The sequence below is a fragment of the Hylobates moloch genome, unplaced genomic scaffold, assembly GCF_009828535.3.
Source record: "Hylobates moloch isolate HMO894 unplaced genomic scaffold, HMol_V3 SCAFFOLD_12, whole genome shotgun sequence".
Taxonomy (NCBI): domain Eukaryota; kingdom Metazoa; phylum Chordata; class Mammalia; order Primates; family Hylobatidae; genus Hylobates; species Hylobates moloch.
In genome coordinates this window covers 99,429,966-99,446,512 of record NW_026652287.1, presented here as the reverse complement: position 1 = coordinate 99,446,512, position 16,547 = coordinate 99,429,966, and the positions used below count along the sequence as shown (strand labels likewise).

At 35.9% G+C, this 16,547-nt stretch overlaps 1 protein-coding gene across 6 annotated transcripts in view; it reads left to right on the top strand.

Annotated features, from left to right (window-relative positions):
- The window catches only part of ANKS1B (ankyrin repeat and sterile alpha motif domain containing 1B), a 1,246,961-nt gene that overhangs the window by 466,353 nt on the left and 764,061 nt on the right, over positions 1-16,547 (top strand). For all 6 annotated transcript variants that reach the window (XM_032170973.2, XM_032170979.2, XM_032170972.2 and 3 more), the window contains exon 10: positions 12,742-12,907. In XM_032170973.2, the coding sequence (XP_032026864.1) occupies positions 12,742-12,907 (166 nt within the window). The remainder of the gene's footprint in view (positions 1-12,741; positions 12,908-16,547) is intronic.

Genomic DNA, 16,547 nt, shown 5'->3' with positions numbered 1-16,547 from the left:
ACGAGAACTGATAAATTTAGTAAAGTGTCAGGATACAAAATCAACATACAAAATTCAGTAGCATTTCTATATGCCAACAGTGAACAACCTGAAAAAGAAATCAAAAGAGTTATTGCACTTACAATAGCCACAAATAAAATTAAATAACTAGGAATTAGCTAAAGAAGTGAAAGATCTCTACAATGAAAATTATAAAATACTGATGAATTAAAGATCATACAAGAAAATGAAAAGATATTTCATATATATGGATTGGTAAAATCAATATTGTTGAAATGTCCATACTACCCAAAGCAATGTACAGATTTAATGCAATCCCTACTCAAATACCAATGACATTTTTCACAGAAATAGAAAATGCAATTCTAAAATTTATATGGAACTACAAAAGACCCAAAAGAAACAAAGCTATCCTGAGAAGAAAAGAACCACAATAGAGGCATCACATTACCTGGATTCAAATTATACTACAGAGCTATGGTAACCAAAACAGCATGGTACTGCATAAGAACAGACACATAGACCAATGGAATAGAATGGAGAACATAGAAACAAATCCACACATCTATAGTGAACTCATTTTTTTACAGAGGTGCCAAGAACATACATTGGGGAAAAAAACAGTCTTTTCTTTTTTTTTTTTTTTTTGTTAATTTTATTTTAAATTCCAGGATACATGTGGAGAATGTGCAGGTTTGTTACACAGGTAAATGTGTGCCATGGTGGTTTGCTGCACCTATCCACCTATCACCTACTTGTTAAGCCCCACATGCATTAGCTGTTTATCTTGATGCTTTCCCTCTCCTTGCCTCCATGACAGGTCCCCATGTATGTTGTTCCCCTCCCTGGGTCCATGTGTTCTCATTTTTTAGCTCCCACTTATGAATGAGAACATGAGGTGTTTGGTTTTCTCTTCCTGTGTTAGTTTGCTGAGGATAATGGCTTCCAGCTTCATCCATGTCCCGGCAAAGGACATGATCTTGTTCCTTTTTGTGGGTGCATAGTATTCTGTGCTGGCAAAACTTGATACCTATATGCGGAATAATGAAACTAGACCCTTATCTCTCCCCATACACAAATATCAAATGAAAATAGACTAAAGACTTAAATCTAAGATGTCAAACTATGAAACTGGCATAAGAAAAGTTTGGGGAAACTCTCCAGGGCATTTTGTCTGAGCAAAAAGTTTTTGAGTAATACCCCTCAAGCACAGGCAACCACAACAAAAATGGACAAATGGGAGCACATGAAGTTCAAAAGCTCCTGCACAGCAAGGGAAACAACACAGTGAAGAAGCAACCCACAAAATGGGAGAAAATGCAAACTAATAATCTGACAGGTGATAACTAGAATGTAAAAGGAGTCCAAACAACTCTATAGGAAAAAATCAAATAACCCACTTAGAAAATGGGCGACAGATTTGAATAGACATTTCTCAAAAGAAGACATACAAATGGCAAACAGCCATATGAAAAGGTGCTCAACATCACTGATTCTCAGAGACATGCAAATCAAAACTACAATGAGATATCATTTCACCCCAGTTCAAATGACTTTTATCCAAAAGACAGGCAATAACAAATGCTGGTGAGGATGTGGAGAAAAGGGAACCATGGTACACTGTTGGTGGGAATATGAGGAGAATAGTTTGGAGGTTCCTCAAAAAACTAAAAATGGAGCTATCATGTGATTCAGCAATCCCATTGCTAGTTATATACACCCCCCACCCCCAAAGGAAAACACTATATGGAAGAGATGGCTCTACTCCCATGTTTGTTGCAGCACTGTTCACAACAGAAAAATTTGGAAGCAACCTAAGTGTCCATCAACAGAAGAATGGATACAGAAACTGTGGTACTTACACACAGCAGAGTACTATTCAACCATAAAAGAGAGATCCTTTTATTTGCAACAACATGGATAGAACTGGAGGTCATTATGTTAAGTGAAATAAACCAGGCATGGAAAGACAAATGTCACACGTTCTCACTTATTTGTGGAATCTAAACATCAAAATAATGTACTCATGGAGACATAAAGTAGAATGATGGTTACCAGAGGCTGGGAAGAATAGTGGGGGTCTGAGGGTAGGAGTCGTGGGTGGTTATTGGGTTCAAAATATAGTTAGAAAGAATAAATAAAATTGAGTATTTGATATCACAACAGGGGCGCTACAGCCAATAACAATTTAATTGTATATTTTAAGATAACTAAAAGGGTATAATTGGACTTATGTAACACAAGGGATAAATGCTTGAAGGGATGGATACCCCATTTTCCATGATGTAATTATTACATATTGCTTGCCCTTATCAAAATATCAAATGTACCCCATAAATACATACACCTACTATATACCCACAAAAATTGCATATTTAAAATTGTAAAAAAAAAAAAAGAAAAATGATAGAGGCCAAACGTCAAGAAAAAAACAAAAACTATTAATCTATTTTGAGCACAATATTGCTAGACTGGAGAAAATGAAGTCTTGAAGGAGTCAGAAATTGTTGCATTGCAGTCCTTTTAATCCCTCTTGCCTATTACCAGGATTAACCATCAAGGATATGTTGGCAATTCATCTGTGTATTGAGGTCAAGGTTTCACAGTGTAGGGAAGGGGACATACAAAGGCTTGAAAATTGGCAGAGCTACATACTACCTAACAATGTGCAGAGTGTCCTCTTTCCCTTAGTTCTGGCAATAAATACCTGGTCATAGTCATTTTTATCTTTGACACAATCACATGAACACTAGATCTGGTGCCAGAAGACCAAGGTTGGATCCCTAACATTTCCATTAACAAGATGCTTAATATTGGACAAGTCACTTAATAATTTCAGTCCTAGTTTCTGGATGGTGGTGATAGTAGCATTGGCTGGATTGTTGTGAGGGCTAAATGAGAATCATCTGGGCAAATAAAATACTATTCACTTTGCAGATGATAAAACACTGCATAAATATAAGTTGCAGTTCTTCCCACAGTGGGGAATTTGTGGTAGTTTTGGATCTGTGATAGTTTGAATCTGTGATTGTTTTTGGATGACATTGTTTCAGACTTTATTTGACAAATGTTTATTAAGTACAGACTATATGAAGATTATCATGGTTCTTGCCCCTATGGTGCTTTAATTCCAGCAGAGGTTGTAAGCCATGAAATTCTAACTGATATAGTAATTTATGCATTTAGTTTTTCATCATATATTCATAGAGTCCTACTATGAACATGGAATTTTGCTAGGTGCTAGATAAGTATGTCTTTAGAAATTAACCCCATTTATCTTATCAACTAATGGGATTATGTTTAAACTTATTAGTCAAGGAACTTTGTTTCTTCTTTCCTACCTTATTAATTAAATGAATTTACTATTTAGATCATTAATGTATTTAATGAAATCATTCAGCAAGGACATTCTGAGATATTATGAGAGACCGTGTTAAATGTTTAAAAAGAATCAACATGTTCTATGACTAGCATTTTATGATTCTCTCATCAAATAAAGTTATGATGAAAAGAAATGAGTTTGCTTTGACCTTACTTACTCTTAGAAGCTTCATGCTAGTTTTGAAAATGAATTGATTAGAAGAGAGGCAGGACTGGAGACAAAGAAGATAGTTTGGAAGTTGTTCCAGCAGTTCAGGTGAAATGTAATGGTGATCTGGACTAGCATGCGGTAGCAGGGGTGGAGAGAAATAAATGTGTTTGAGGTATAATTCAATGGCAAAGTATACGACTTGAGGATTTATTGGGAATGACAGAGGAAGAATGAAAAGTGAAGCATAGCCCAGGTTCTTTTAGTGCCTGGGTATATGGAAGTATTGATTACTGATAGGGAACAAAGGAGAAGGAATGATTTGGGAATGATTTGGGGAAAACTTAACAAAATGTTTCAAATTTTTTCTTTTTGAAAAACAAACATGAAGTTAATAATTAATGCCTTGGAAAAGATGAACATGGTGAAAGATTTATCCTACCAGATAGTAAAATCAATTTAAAGGCTCCACTAATCAAGACAGTGTAATTCTGGTACAGACATACTTCACAAATGTTGTGAGTTTGGTTTCAACCACCACAATACGGTGACTATTACAGCAAAGCCAGCCACATAATTTTTTTGGTTTCCCAATGCATATTAAAGTTATGTTTACACTATACTGTAGTTTATGAAGTGTGCAATAGCATTATGTCTAAAAAAGAGTACATACCTAATTAAAAATATTACTAAAACATGCCAACGATCATCTGAGCCTTCAGTGAGTCATAATTTTTTGCTGGTGGAGGGTCTTGCCTCGATTTGAATGGCCACTGACTGATCAGAGTAATGGTTGCTGGAACTTAGGTGACTATGACAGTTTCTTTCTTTTTTTTTCTTTCAACTTTTATTTTAAGTTCCAGCGTACATGTGCAGGATGTGCAAGTTTGTTAGGTAAACGTGTGCCATGGTGGTTTGCTGCACAGATCAGCCTATCACCTCGGTATTAAGCCTAGCATCTATTAGCTATTCTTTCTGATAGTCTCCTCCCCCTGCCTCCCTGACAGGCCCCAGTGTGTGTTTTTCCCCCCATGTGTCCATGTGTTCTCATTGTTCAGCTCCCACTTATAAGTGAGAACATGTGGTATTTGGTTTTCTGTTCCTGCATTAGTTTGCTGAGGAAAATGGCTTCCAGCTCCATCCATGTCCCTGCAAAGGACATGATCTCATTCACTTTTATGGCTGCATAGTATTCCACGGTGTATATGTACCACATTTTCTTTATCCAATCTATCATTGGTGGCCATTTGGGTTGACTCCATGTCTTTGCTATTGTGAACAGTGCTGCAATGAACATATATGTGCATGTATCTTTATAACAATGATTTATAATACTTTGGGTATATACCCAATAATGGGATTGTTGGGTCAAATACTATTTCTCCTTCTAGATCTTTGAGGAATCACCATACCATCTTCCACAATGGTTGAACTAATTTACACTCCCACCAACAGTATGAAAGCATTCCTTTTTTTTCTGCAACAAGCCAGCATCTGTTGTTTCTTGACTTTTTAATAATAATCATTCTGACTGCATGAGGTGATCTCATTGTGGTTTTGATCTGCAGTTCTCTAATGATCAGTGATGTTGAGCTTTTTTTCATGTTTGTTGGACAATGAATGTCTTCTTTTGAGAAGTGTCTGTTTATGTCCTTTGCCCACTTCTTAATGGGATTGCTTTTTTCTTGTATATTTAAGTTCCTTGTAGATTCTGGGTATTAGACCTTTGTCAGATGGATAGATTGCAAAAATTTTATCCCACTCTGTAGGTTGTCTGTTCACTCTGTTGACAGTTTCTTTTGCTGTGCAGAAGCTTTTTAATTTAATTAGATCCCATTTGTCAATTTTTGTTTTTGTGGCAATGATTTCTGGCATTTTCAGCATGAAGTCTTTGCCCATGCCTATGTCCTGAATGGTATTGCCTAGATTTTCTTCTGGGGTTTTTATAGTTTTACATTTTACATTGAAATCATTAATCCATCTTTAGTTAATTTTTGTATAAGGTGTAGGGAAGGGGTCCAGTTTCAATTTCCTGCATATGGCTAGTCAGTTCTCCCAGCACCATTTTTTAAATAGAAGATCCTCTCTCCATTGCTTGTTTTTGTCAGGTTTGTCGAAGATCAGATTGTTGTGGATGTGTGATATTATTTCTGAGTTCTCTACTCTGTTCCATTGGTCTATGTGTCTGTTTTTGTCACCAGTTCCATGCTTTTTTCATTACCATAGCTTTGAGTATAGTTTGAAGTCGGGTAGCGTGATGCCTCCAACTTTTTTCATTTTGCTTGGGATTGTCTTGGCTATTCGGGCTCCTTTTGGTTCCATATGAATTTTCAATTAGTTTTTTCTAATTCTGTGAAGAATGTCAATGGTAGTTTAATGGGAACAGCATTGTCTATAAATTACTTTGGGCAGTATGGCCATTTTCACGATATTGATTCTTCCTATCTGTGAGCATGGAATGTTTTTCCATTTGTTTGTGTCATCTCTGGTTTCCTTGAACAGTGGTTTGTAGTTCTCCTTAAAGAGGTCCTTTGCCTCACTTATTAGCTGTATTCCTAGGCGTTTTGCTCTCTTTGTAGCAGTTGTGAATGGCAGTTCATTCATGATTTGCCTGCAGAAAAGGCCATTGATAAAATTCAACATCCCTTCATGGTAAAAATTCTGAATAAACTAGGTATCGAAGGAACATACCTCAAAATAATAACAGCCATATATGACACACCCACAGCCAACATCATACTGAATGGGCAAAAGCTGGAAGCATTCCCCTTGAAAACCAGCACACGACAAGGATGCCGTCTCTCACCACTCCTATTCAACATAGTATTAGATGTCCTGGCCAGGGCAATCAGGCAAGAGAAAGAAATAAGGGGTATTCAAATAGGAAGAGAAGAAGTCAAATAATATTTGTTTGCAGATGACATGATCCTGTATCTAGAAAACCCCATCATCTCAGCCCAAAAGCTTCTTAAGCTGATAAGCAATTTCAGCAAACCCTCAGGATACAAAATCAGTGGGCAGTTTCTTAAAATAAGAGAACAATGTAGTTTTGCTGCATTATTTGAGTCTTCCTTTCATGAAAGATTTCTTTGTAGCTTGCAAAGCTGTTTGATAGCATTTTACTCACACTAGAACTTCTTTCAAAATTGGAGTCAATCCTCTCAAACCCTGCCACTGCTTTATCAACTAAGTTTATGTAACATTCTAAATCCTTTGTTATCATTTCTACAATGTTCACAGCATCTTCACCAGGAGGGTATTTCATCTTAAACCACTTTATTCACCCGTAAGAAGCAACTCCTCATCCATTCAAGTTTTATCATGGGATTACAGCAATTCAGTCCTATATTCAGGCTCCACCTCCAGTTCTCTTGCTATTTATCCATCACATCTGCAGTTACTTCCTCCACCAAAGTCAAACCTATCAAAGTCCTCCATGAGGATTGGAGTCAACTTCATCTAGACTCATCGATGTTGACTTCATCCGATGAATCACAAATGTTCTGAATGGCATCTAGAATGGAAAATCTTGTCTAGAAGGTTTTCAATTTACTTTGCTCAGTTTCATCAGAGGAATCACTTTCTATGACAGCTATAGCCTTATATAATGTATTTCTTAAATAATAAGACTTGAGACTCTAAATTAATCCTTGATCTATGGGCTGGAGAATACATGCTGTGTTAACAGGCATGAAAACAACATTAATCTCTTTGTACAGCTCTATCAGAGCTCTTGGGTGATCAGTGGCTTTGTCAATGAACAGTAATATTTTGAAAGGAATCTTTTCTTGTGAATAGTAGGTCTCAATAGTGGGCTTAAAATATTTGGTAAATCATGCTGTAAACAGACATGCTGCCAACAGACATGCTGTCATCCAGGTTTGTTGTTTCATTTATAGAGCATAGGAAAAGTTAATTTAACATCAAAATTTTAAGGAATCTAGGATTTTTGGAATGGTAAATGAGCATTGGCTTCAACTTAAAGTCATCAACTGCACTAGCCCCTAACAAAAGAGTTGGACTGTCCTTTTAAAGTTTGAAGCCAAGCATTGACTTCTCTTCTCTAGCTATGAAAGTCCTAGATGACATCCTCTGGTATGAGGCTATTTCATCTACATTGCAAATCTATTGTTTAGTGTAGTCACCTTCATCAATTGTCTTAGCAGGATCTTCTGGATAACTTGTTGCAGCTTCTCCATTAGCATTTGATGCTTTACCTTGCACTTTTATGTTATGGAGTTAGTTTCTTTCCTTAAGCCTTATGAACTAACCACAGCCAGCTTCAAACTTCTGCAGCTTCTTCACCTCTGCCAGACTTCATTGAATTAAAGAGAATTAGAGTCTTGCTCTGGATTAGGATTTGGCTTGTGTGAATGTTGTGGCTGGTGTGATCTTCTATCCAGACCACTGAAACTTTCTCCATATCAGCAATAAGACTGTTTCCCTTTCTTATCATTTGTGTGTTCACTGGAGTAGCACTTTTAATTTCCTTCAAGAACTTTTCCTTTGCATTCACAGCTTGGCTAGCTGTTTGGCACAAGAGGCCTAGCTTTTTGACATGTCTTCTTCACTAACCTTAATCATTGTTAGCTTTTTATTTAAAGTGAGAGACGTGTGACTCTTCTTGAACTTGAACTCTTAGAGGCCATTGAAGGGTTACTAACTGGCCTAATTTCAATATTGTTGTGTCTCAGGAAATACGGAGGCCCAAGGAGAAGATGACACAGGGGAATGGCTGGTTGGTGGAGCAGTCAGAACACATACTACATTTATGCATTAAGTTCACTGTTTTATATGATTGTGGCTTGTGACATTCCAAAACAATTACAACAGTAACATCAAAGCTCACTGATCCAGATGGCCATAACAGATATAATGAAAAATTTGACGTATTAGGAGAATTACCAAAATGTGACACAAAATAAGAACATATTGGAAAAACGGTGCTGATAGAATTGCTCAATGCAGGGTTGCCATAAATCTTCATTTTTTAAAAAATGCAGTATCTGTAAAACACGATACAGCTTGAAGTATGCCTGTACGAGAATAGACATATATATGGAACCAATTAGAAAGTCCAGATGCAGATTCAATTATATGTAAATATAAGGCATATACCTATTATCACAGGAATTCTATTTCAAAGTAGTTGAATATGTAAACAAAATATATGAACAAGAATGTTTCCTTCAAAGCAAAACATTAAAATTTCAATATGATAGGATTGGCCAAATAAATTATGACAAGGTATGTATTGGGACCCAAGTTCATCATGTAGACATATAATTGTCATTGAAAATGGTACAAAATATATCATTAGAGGTAAATAACAGATTAGGAAATATTTTCTATAATACTATACTTATATATAATATTTTAATAAGATTTACAGAATATCCTTTGAACCCTCCTGCCACCTTGGGTAGAAAACTGCAAATGCTATCCTCAAGATTCTATAGAATCTACAGGGCATACAATTTCCATTCTCATTATCATCTCTTGATTTCATTTATTTTTCTCATCTGCTGTCTGTTCTTGACTCTTCCCCATCACTACTAGAATAGGCAGCATAACCCTGGTTACTCGCTCCAAGAGACTTCATATGGGAAAATTTATAATAACATTATCCTAAATAAGAAAACACCTAGGAAACATTTAAAAGTCCATTGTCAGGAGAATGTGTAAATGAATTGTGGTAACCTTAAACAATGAGCTCCTGTACCATACTGAAAATAGATGAAACTCAGAAACATAATATTGATTGAGAAAAATCACAGAAGAACTAGAGCATTTGATACTATGTATATAGTTTGAAAGCATACAGTACTAAAATTTTATTTTTTATTGATACTTACATGTATAGTTAAAATTTAACACAATCCAAGGAATTAAAAACACAAAGTTCAGAAAGCATTTAGCCCTGGTAGAGGAGGAAAAAGAGTAAGATTGGAAAGATGAACATGGGGTGGGTTGGGGGACAGGTTTCAATGATGTAATGGTAACATTCTACCTCTTAAACTGAGTAGTGGACACACATGGATCCATTTTTTTAAAAAAATTATCTTGCATATCCTCTTTTGACGGTCACTTGTCAGTATTTTGTTGAACTATCTCTCTTTTTTGACACTGAACTATTTGGTTACAAAAGCGTTGTTTCACTATCTTTGTTTTTACCAACTCCTTGCCTCAGGGGCCTCACCTTCCCTAAGGAAGCCAGGTTCTATAAAGACTTATATTCCAAGAAGAAATTATGGCCCTCCATTAGGAAGCAGAAGAGGGAGTACTTCATTATTGTTTAAAATATTTCTTCTTTCCTTTGCACATACTCACATGTCCACACATATTCACAGAGTGAAACAGTCTGGGAGGATGGTCACCAAAATATTACCCTCAGTTATCTCAACATGCTTGATGTTCATGTGATTATTTTCCTCTTTCTTTATATTTTCCAATTATTCTCTAATAAACCTATATACTTAATTTTTAAGGAAGAAAGCAAATTAACCCATGCTTTGTGATTAAATTTCAAAGTGGTTTTCGAGGCTTTAAAAATCCTCAGAAGTGTTCATACACACTGTAAAATTCCAACTTAACTAAATCCATGGGTGGTTTTGATTAATTTAATTTCAGGATGGAACTAGGAGTTTAACTGGAGACTCTTTTTTTCATGGAATCTTTACAATCTTATCGTTGTAATCTCAGTTTTTCACTTTTTATATGCAAACTAGTGAACAATATTAACTGAACTGAAAGGCAAAATAATTTACATTTGAAAAAAAAATCATTTCCATAACTTGTAGTTAGCTTTGTTTAAAGGACACTAGAGACTGTTCAGTTGATCAATACGTATTTATTGAGCATCAACTCATCAACTATTGGCAGGACCTGTATTAGATTTTAGGGATAGAGTAGTGAACAAGACAAATTCCAGGCTTCATGGAGCTTATAGTAACGTGCTGAACTCATTGTACAATGTGTTTCATCCACAATTTTATCAGCAGATAATTCTGCTGGAAGATTTTCAGTAATGAGGAATTCCTTCTGTTGCTTTCTAATGCTATTTGTTAACTAATTTTATAGTGCATTTTTATTTTAAAAGATAAACAATATTATTAATTCATAGAAAATTATGTTTTGTATTGAGCCAAATTTGCCCTTCTTGACGTATAAACATTCGTCTTTGTCTTGTCCTTATGGGTGTTAGAATAAATCTACCACAGTAACTTTTCCCCGTCCCCCCTTTGTGGGATAGTTGATGAGGGATAGCCTTTCAAATCATTGAGAAAACTATTATGTGGCTATAAGGCTTCTCTGGATAGAACACTGCAGTTCCTTTCATCATTTCTTCCCTGACATGGTTTCAGAATTATACGCCATCCTGATTGCTTTGCTCTGGATGCCTTCTACTTTGTCACCCTTTGTTGTTAAAAATAAATTACTCCCAATTTCCTGCTTTCAATGGAGTATCATGACCATAATTGACTCTCTGATGTGTGAGGGTCTGGTATTATCTGAAAGCAATTACCCTGACCTTGAATTCTGCTGTACTGTAATATCCCTGTGGAAAAACTAGGAATTCGTGCTAAGTCTTTATCAGCCCTAGAATATACTTAGGGAGATTTTTCAAAAATATTAGTTTATTTTCTTATTTGTCTTTTTCTCGATTGTGAAGCGTACTTTATAAAGGCAGCACATACAGATGGTCTGCGACTCATGATGGTTCAACTTACGAGTTTTTGACTTTGCAATGGTGTGAAAGCAGTGTATGTTCAGTAGAAACTGTACATCAGATTTTGAATCTCTTCCTGGGCTAGCAATATACCCTATGATAGATACTCTCTCATGATGCTGAGCAGTGGTAGCAAGCCACAACTCCCAGTCAGCCATAAGATCACAAGGGTAAATAACCAATATTCTACAATGTACTGTGTTACCAGATGATTTTGCCAAAGTATAGGCTAATGAGCACGTTTAAGGTAGGCTAGGCTAAGCTATGCTGTTTGGTAGGTTAAGTGTATTAAATGCAGTTTCTACTTACAATATTTTCAACTTACTTTGGGTTTTTTTGTAAAGTTGAGGAGGATCTGTAGCAAAAATAAACTATGATTAATTGTGAATTTCATCATGCAGAATTTCACAGTCTTCTGCAGCAGACTGTGAACTTCTTCAGAGCAAGGATTATGTCTCATTAGTTTTAAAAAAGTCCAGCATTTAGCACATAATTTATATATATATATAGCATATAAATATGCTATATATATTCTACATATATATAATAGATGCCCAATAAGTATTTGTTGACAAATTAATGCCTTATGTACAAGAAATTAAAATCTTATAAAATGAAATAAATTCTAATTTTTAGAATATATCAAAGAATCAATCATATAGAACTGGACCCATATTTTATCCTAATCTGAAAAGAGTACCTTAGTATATTAGTTAACAGTATTTACAAGGAAAAATACTAGTGTGCTGGATGGCAAGATATTTAACTCTAAATGACAGAAAACCCAGTTAGCAATGGCTCAAACTGTAAGAATGTTATTATTTATGTAAGAAGACTGGAGAAACTTGCCCTGGGTCTATTTGAGCAGCTCAATGATATCATCAATGTCCCAGGCTCTTTTTATCCTTCTGTTGCTATTCTTGGCTTGTTACCTTTTTGATCTGAAGATTCTTGCCTTATGGTCACAAAATGCTTGCCCTAGCTCCGGATGTCAAAACTGCATCCAAAGAGAGGAGCCTGGGGATGGCCTTGGCTCTGAAAGAGCCTCCTTATATGCTTCTTCCCTGGGGAAAAATGTTTTTCCACGAGCCTTTTGGCAAACTTCGTCTTACATCTAATGGGCCAAAGTTGAGTTATATGGCTGTCTCCAGGAGGCCGGCAAAGGAGTAGAGTCTTGGGAATGACTGTTGATTAGTTAACCAACAGTTTATGCCATAACTAGATAATAGATATATATATTACAAAAAAGGGCAATACCTTTACTAATTCAGTAATAAATTCAGTCCTTTTAAATTATGAGGACCCTTAAAAATATCACTGATATTGGGTTTACATGATTCTATAATTTATTCAAACAGATGAATCGTCAGCTGTCAATCACTTTGGAAAGAACTAATGAACCTGATTATCTTTTCCAGTTTTTATAAATTAAACAAGGCTGTTTCTTCATCACAAAGCTGTTTTTATTTTTTCTTCTTTTCAGGAGTCCTATCCAAAGAAGAGAAATTACACTATGGAAATTGTACCATCTGCTTCTCTGGATACATTTCCTTCAGAAAATGAGAACTTTCTGTGTGATCTCATGGACACAGCTGTTACAAAGAAACCTTGCTCCTTAGAAATTGCAAGGGCACCTTCCCCAAGAACTGGTAATATCTCTTACTCATAATTGGCCTGATTCAATTTACTTGCTTGTTCATATGAAGATGCATCATTAACATTTTGATTTCCTACTATGTTATCAAAATGGAAGTTCCCCCAATGTAGTTCCAATAATTATTTTTTCATTTTGAAGTGAGTCCAGGTAGGTCAGAGGGTTTTTTATTTGAAGTCTCCTAACTTCCTGGTAAAAGCCATAATGGACATGGTAATGCTTTGATGAAGATGCTTTGAAACCTTTTAATACTAAAAAAACCTTCCAAGTAAGATACACAGCTTTGGGTCCTTCAGGAGTTCATAGCCAATTGGGTAGCAAGAGTCTTTTTGTATCGTTTTCTGTAGCCTGTCTGTTACCAAGTTATCAAATCTTACTTAACTGCTTTATATATTTCATGTCTTTTATGGCATTATCAGATTCATTATTTTATTTTTTTTTGCATTACAAACTAGTGAACAAAGCAAGACAAATATTATCCCTGTTTTGCTGATAAAGAAATTAGAGTTTTAAGAGCAATAGTGGGGCCTATGCTTGAACATGGATTTTTGACTACCATTATAGTTTCTTTCTATTACCTTAAGAAAGAATACAGAGGGATTACATGAAAGCTAATGAAGGAGGAAATTTTCAAGTGGATGGTCAATATATTTAATGCTGCGAAGGAGTTGTAAGAAAAGTTCTGAAGAGAGGCTTTTTTTTTTTTTTTTGGTTTGGTAATGCAACTGCAACTTACTTTTGAATAGTAAATTTTAGAAGTAATGTGGTAAAAGTAGATGTCTGGAGGTTAATAGTGAGACATTGGGAAATGGGAAATAAGACACTGGGAAATGGAGTAGAGAGTACAGATGACTCTTTCAAGGAGATTGGAAGAAGAGGTATGATAGTAACATAAGAAGAAAGCAGGTGCAAGAGGGAAATAGCTAGTTTATGTTAGGATAAATAAGGCTTGATCAAGTTTAGAGGTATTTTCTGGTAGAGCAAGGTATTGAAGATAAAGAATAAAAAGACAGAACAGAATGGGTAGAAGTTAAGACTCAGCTAGTTTAGGGAAGCACAGATCTTGCTTCCCCAGAGAGTAGCGAGAAGACAGCATGGTTATGAATATAGAGAAATTCTGAAATATTTATTTTCAAATGGATTCAATTTCTGGGTAAGATAAAAGGTTATTGGCTAAAAGTAAGAGCTAGATCTTAAGAAGGGTGAAATTAAAATTCAGTCCAGGAGCGATGGCTCATGCCTGTATTCTTAGCACTAGCCTATTACAGACACTACCTCATGCCTGTAATCCTAGACAAGGTGGGTGGATCACTTGAGCTCAGGAGTTCAAAACTAGCCTGGGCAACCTGGTGAAACCCCATCACTATAAACAATTAAAAAATTAGCTGGACATGATGGCACACGCCTGTAGTCCCAGCTATTCAGGAGGCTGAGGTGGGAGGATTGCTTGAGTTTGGGAGGTCAAGGCTGCAGTAAACCATGGTCACACCACTGCACTGCAGCCTGGGTGACACAGTGACACCCTGTCTCTAAATAAATAAGTAAATAAAATTCAGAAAAGCCATTATACCTAATAGTCTAGGGAATTTTGTACAAGTGAAAAAAATGGATTTTTGAGCAGTACTGAGGCTAGGGTGTTAATGAATCATAAACATACAGAAGGAAGACTTTTAAGGTAAGAGTGTAGTAATGAAAATAGTAAATTTATTGAGCATTTATTATGTGGCAGATACTGTTCTAAGTGCTTTATATGCATTATTCCATATGATTCTCACAATGCTGTGAGGTACTAATATCATTATTCTCATTTTACAGATAAGGAAACTGAGGCATTGAAACACTAGCTGGTCTCCCAAGGTTACATGTTAATGAGGGGTGGATTTGGTACTTGACCTTGAGTTGTCTAACTTGTGCTCTTAAACACTATGCTATAGTGCTGCATTGTACTAGGGGATGAGGTGGGGTAGATATTGGGAATCAAGTACTGAAACCCTCAAGAAATGTAGAGATATGACTGGAGGTCCACATATGATAGCAATACAATTACAAAAAGAATGTTATAATAGAATAGTGTAAACTTCAGATGAGCATCAGATTTTGGATGAAGGCCAAATAATAGAAAGTGACCCACAGCAGTCATGGAGAATGAAAACAATGCTGACCCCAGGCTATGGAAGTTGACAAGAATGAGAACTTTTCTGTAAGAGAGATAATGAGGGAAATAGCATATTCAGGGGGGAAAGCTTCATTAAAATAGGAAAATGCAGGAAATAGATATGCAAAATGTGAAAGAACTTTAATTGGGGCACAGAGGGTAGGGGAATATCAGGGGTGATAGAGGAAGGAATGCAAAATTGAAGACACAGCTATGTATTGATTAAGTAGTCAAAAACTAATTGAGTTCTTATGCATGCTAGGGCACAATTCTGAACGCTGAGGATACAAGGATGAAAATGACATGGACACAGATAACAAGGCTGATCAGGCTCAGGTCAACTCTTGCTGAAAACAAATAAAAATGCTGGATACAATATAGAAAAGAAAAAAACTTCTTAAAAGTATCAAAAAGCTGATATGAAAATTACAGAAATGGAATCACATCTAAATTAGGAATTTCTTTTTATTAGTTGGTTAGTAAGAAATAATCAAGCCAAAACATTGGTGAGGGTAGGAAATAAATGCCGCACTAAAGCCACATTTGTCCTGGGGGAACTTACTGAACCTGCTAATGAACTTCAGTGCTCAAGGCATCTGTGGCTTTGGAAACAGAAAACAAATATCTGCACAGCCTGTACAGCTCAGGGACTGTAATAGGAAATCCTTCCTCCATAGAACTAGGATTCCAAGGGCTACACCCTCAGAGGAATCAGAGGTAATCCTGTATTCCCCACCTCAAGGGGACTCCAAGGAAAGATGATTTGTTGTGAGCAGAACAAGGCAGGTCAGGGGGTGGGAAATTCCTGAAGAGTTATTACTACTAACTAGCCCTCACAGATTGCCGCCCAAAATTCGTATCACCTTAGTGGTCCAAAAAATGTCAATTCATGCATTTAAAGTTATACCCTCAGGTATCAAGTGGAAGCAAATGTAATCCCTCTGGAGAGAAATATACTCTCCTCCACGACCCCAAAGAATTTCTATGAATAATTTTCCTATTATTAAAATTAGCAGTTTCTAATAATTAAGCCTATAGGGAAAGAAACCCCAACAGGAACCAACAAAAACAAGGAAATGCCAATCCACACCTTAAGCACTTTCAAATATTGGAATTAGTAGATGTAGATTATAAAATGACTGTGCCATTATAAAGAAAAAGTGAGCCTGAAGGTATTTTTTGGGAATAGAAACTAAAAGAAAATGACCTAGCATATTGGAGAGGAAAAAAAAAAACGTTTAGAAATGAAAAAAATTCCAATTACTTACACATACACACATGCAATTTAAAACTCAATGAATGAGTGGAGCAGCAGATGAGATTCAGCTGAAGAGAGATATAGTGAACTGGAAATTAAGCCAGAAGAAATTTTTCAGAATGTTGCACAGAGACAAAAATGTGGAAAATATGAAAGAGAAGCTGAGAGACTTGAAAGATATACTGCAAAGTTTTCATGTCTAATCAAAGTTCCAGAGGAGAA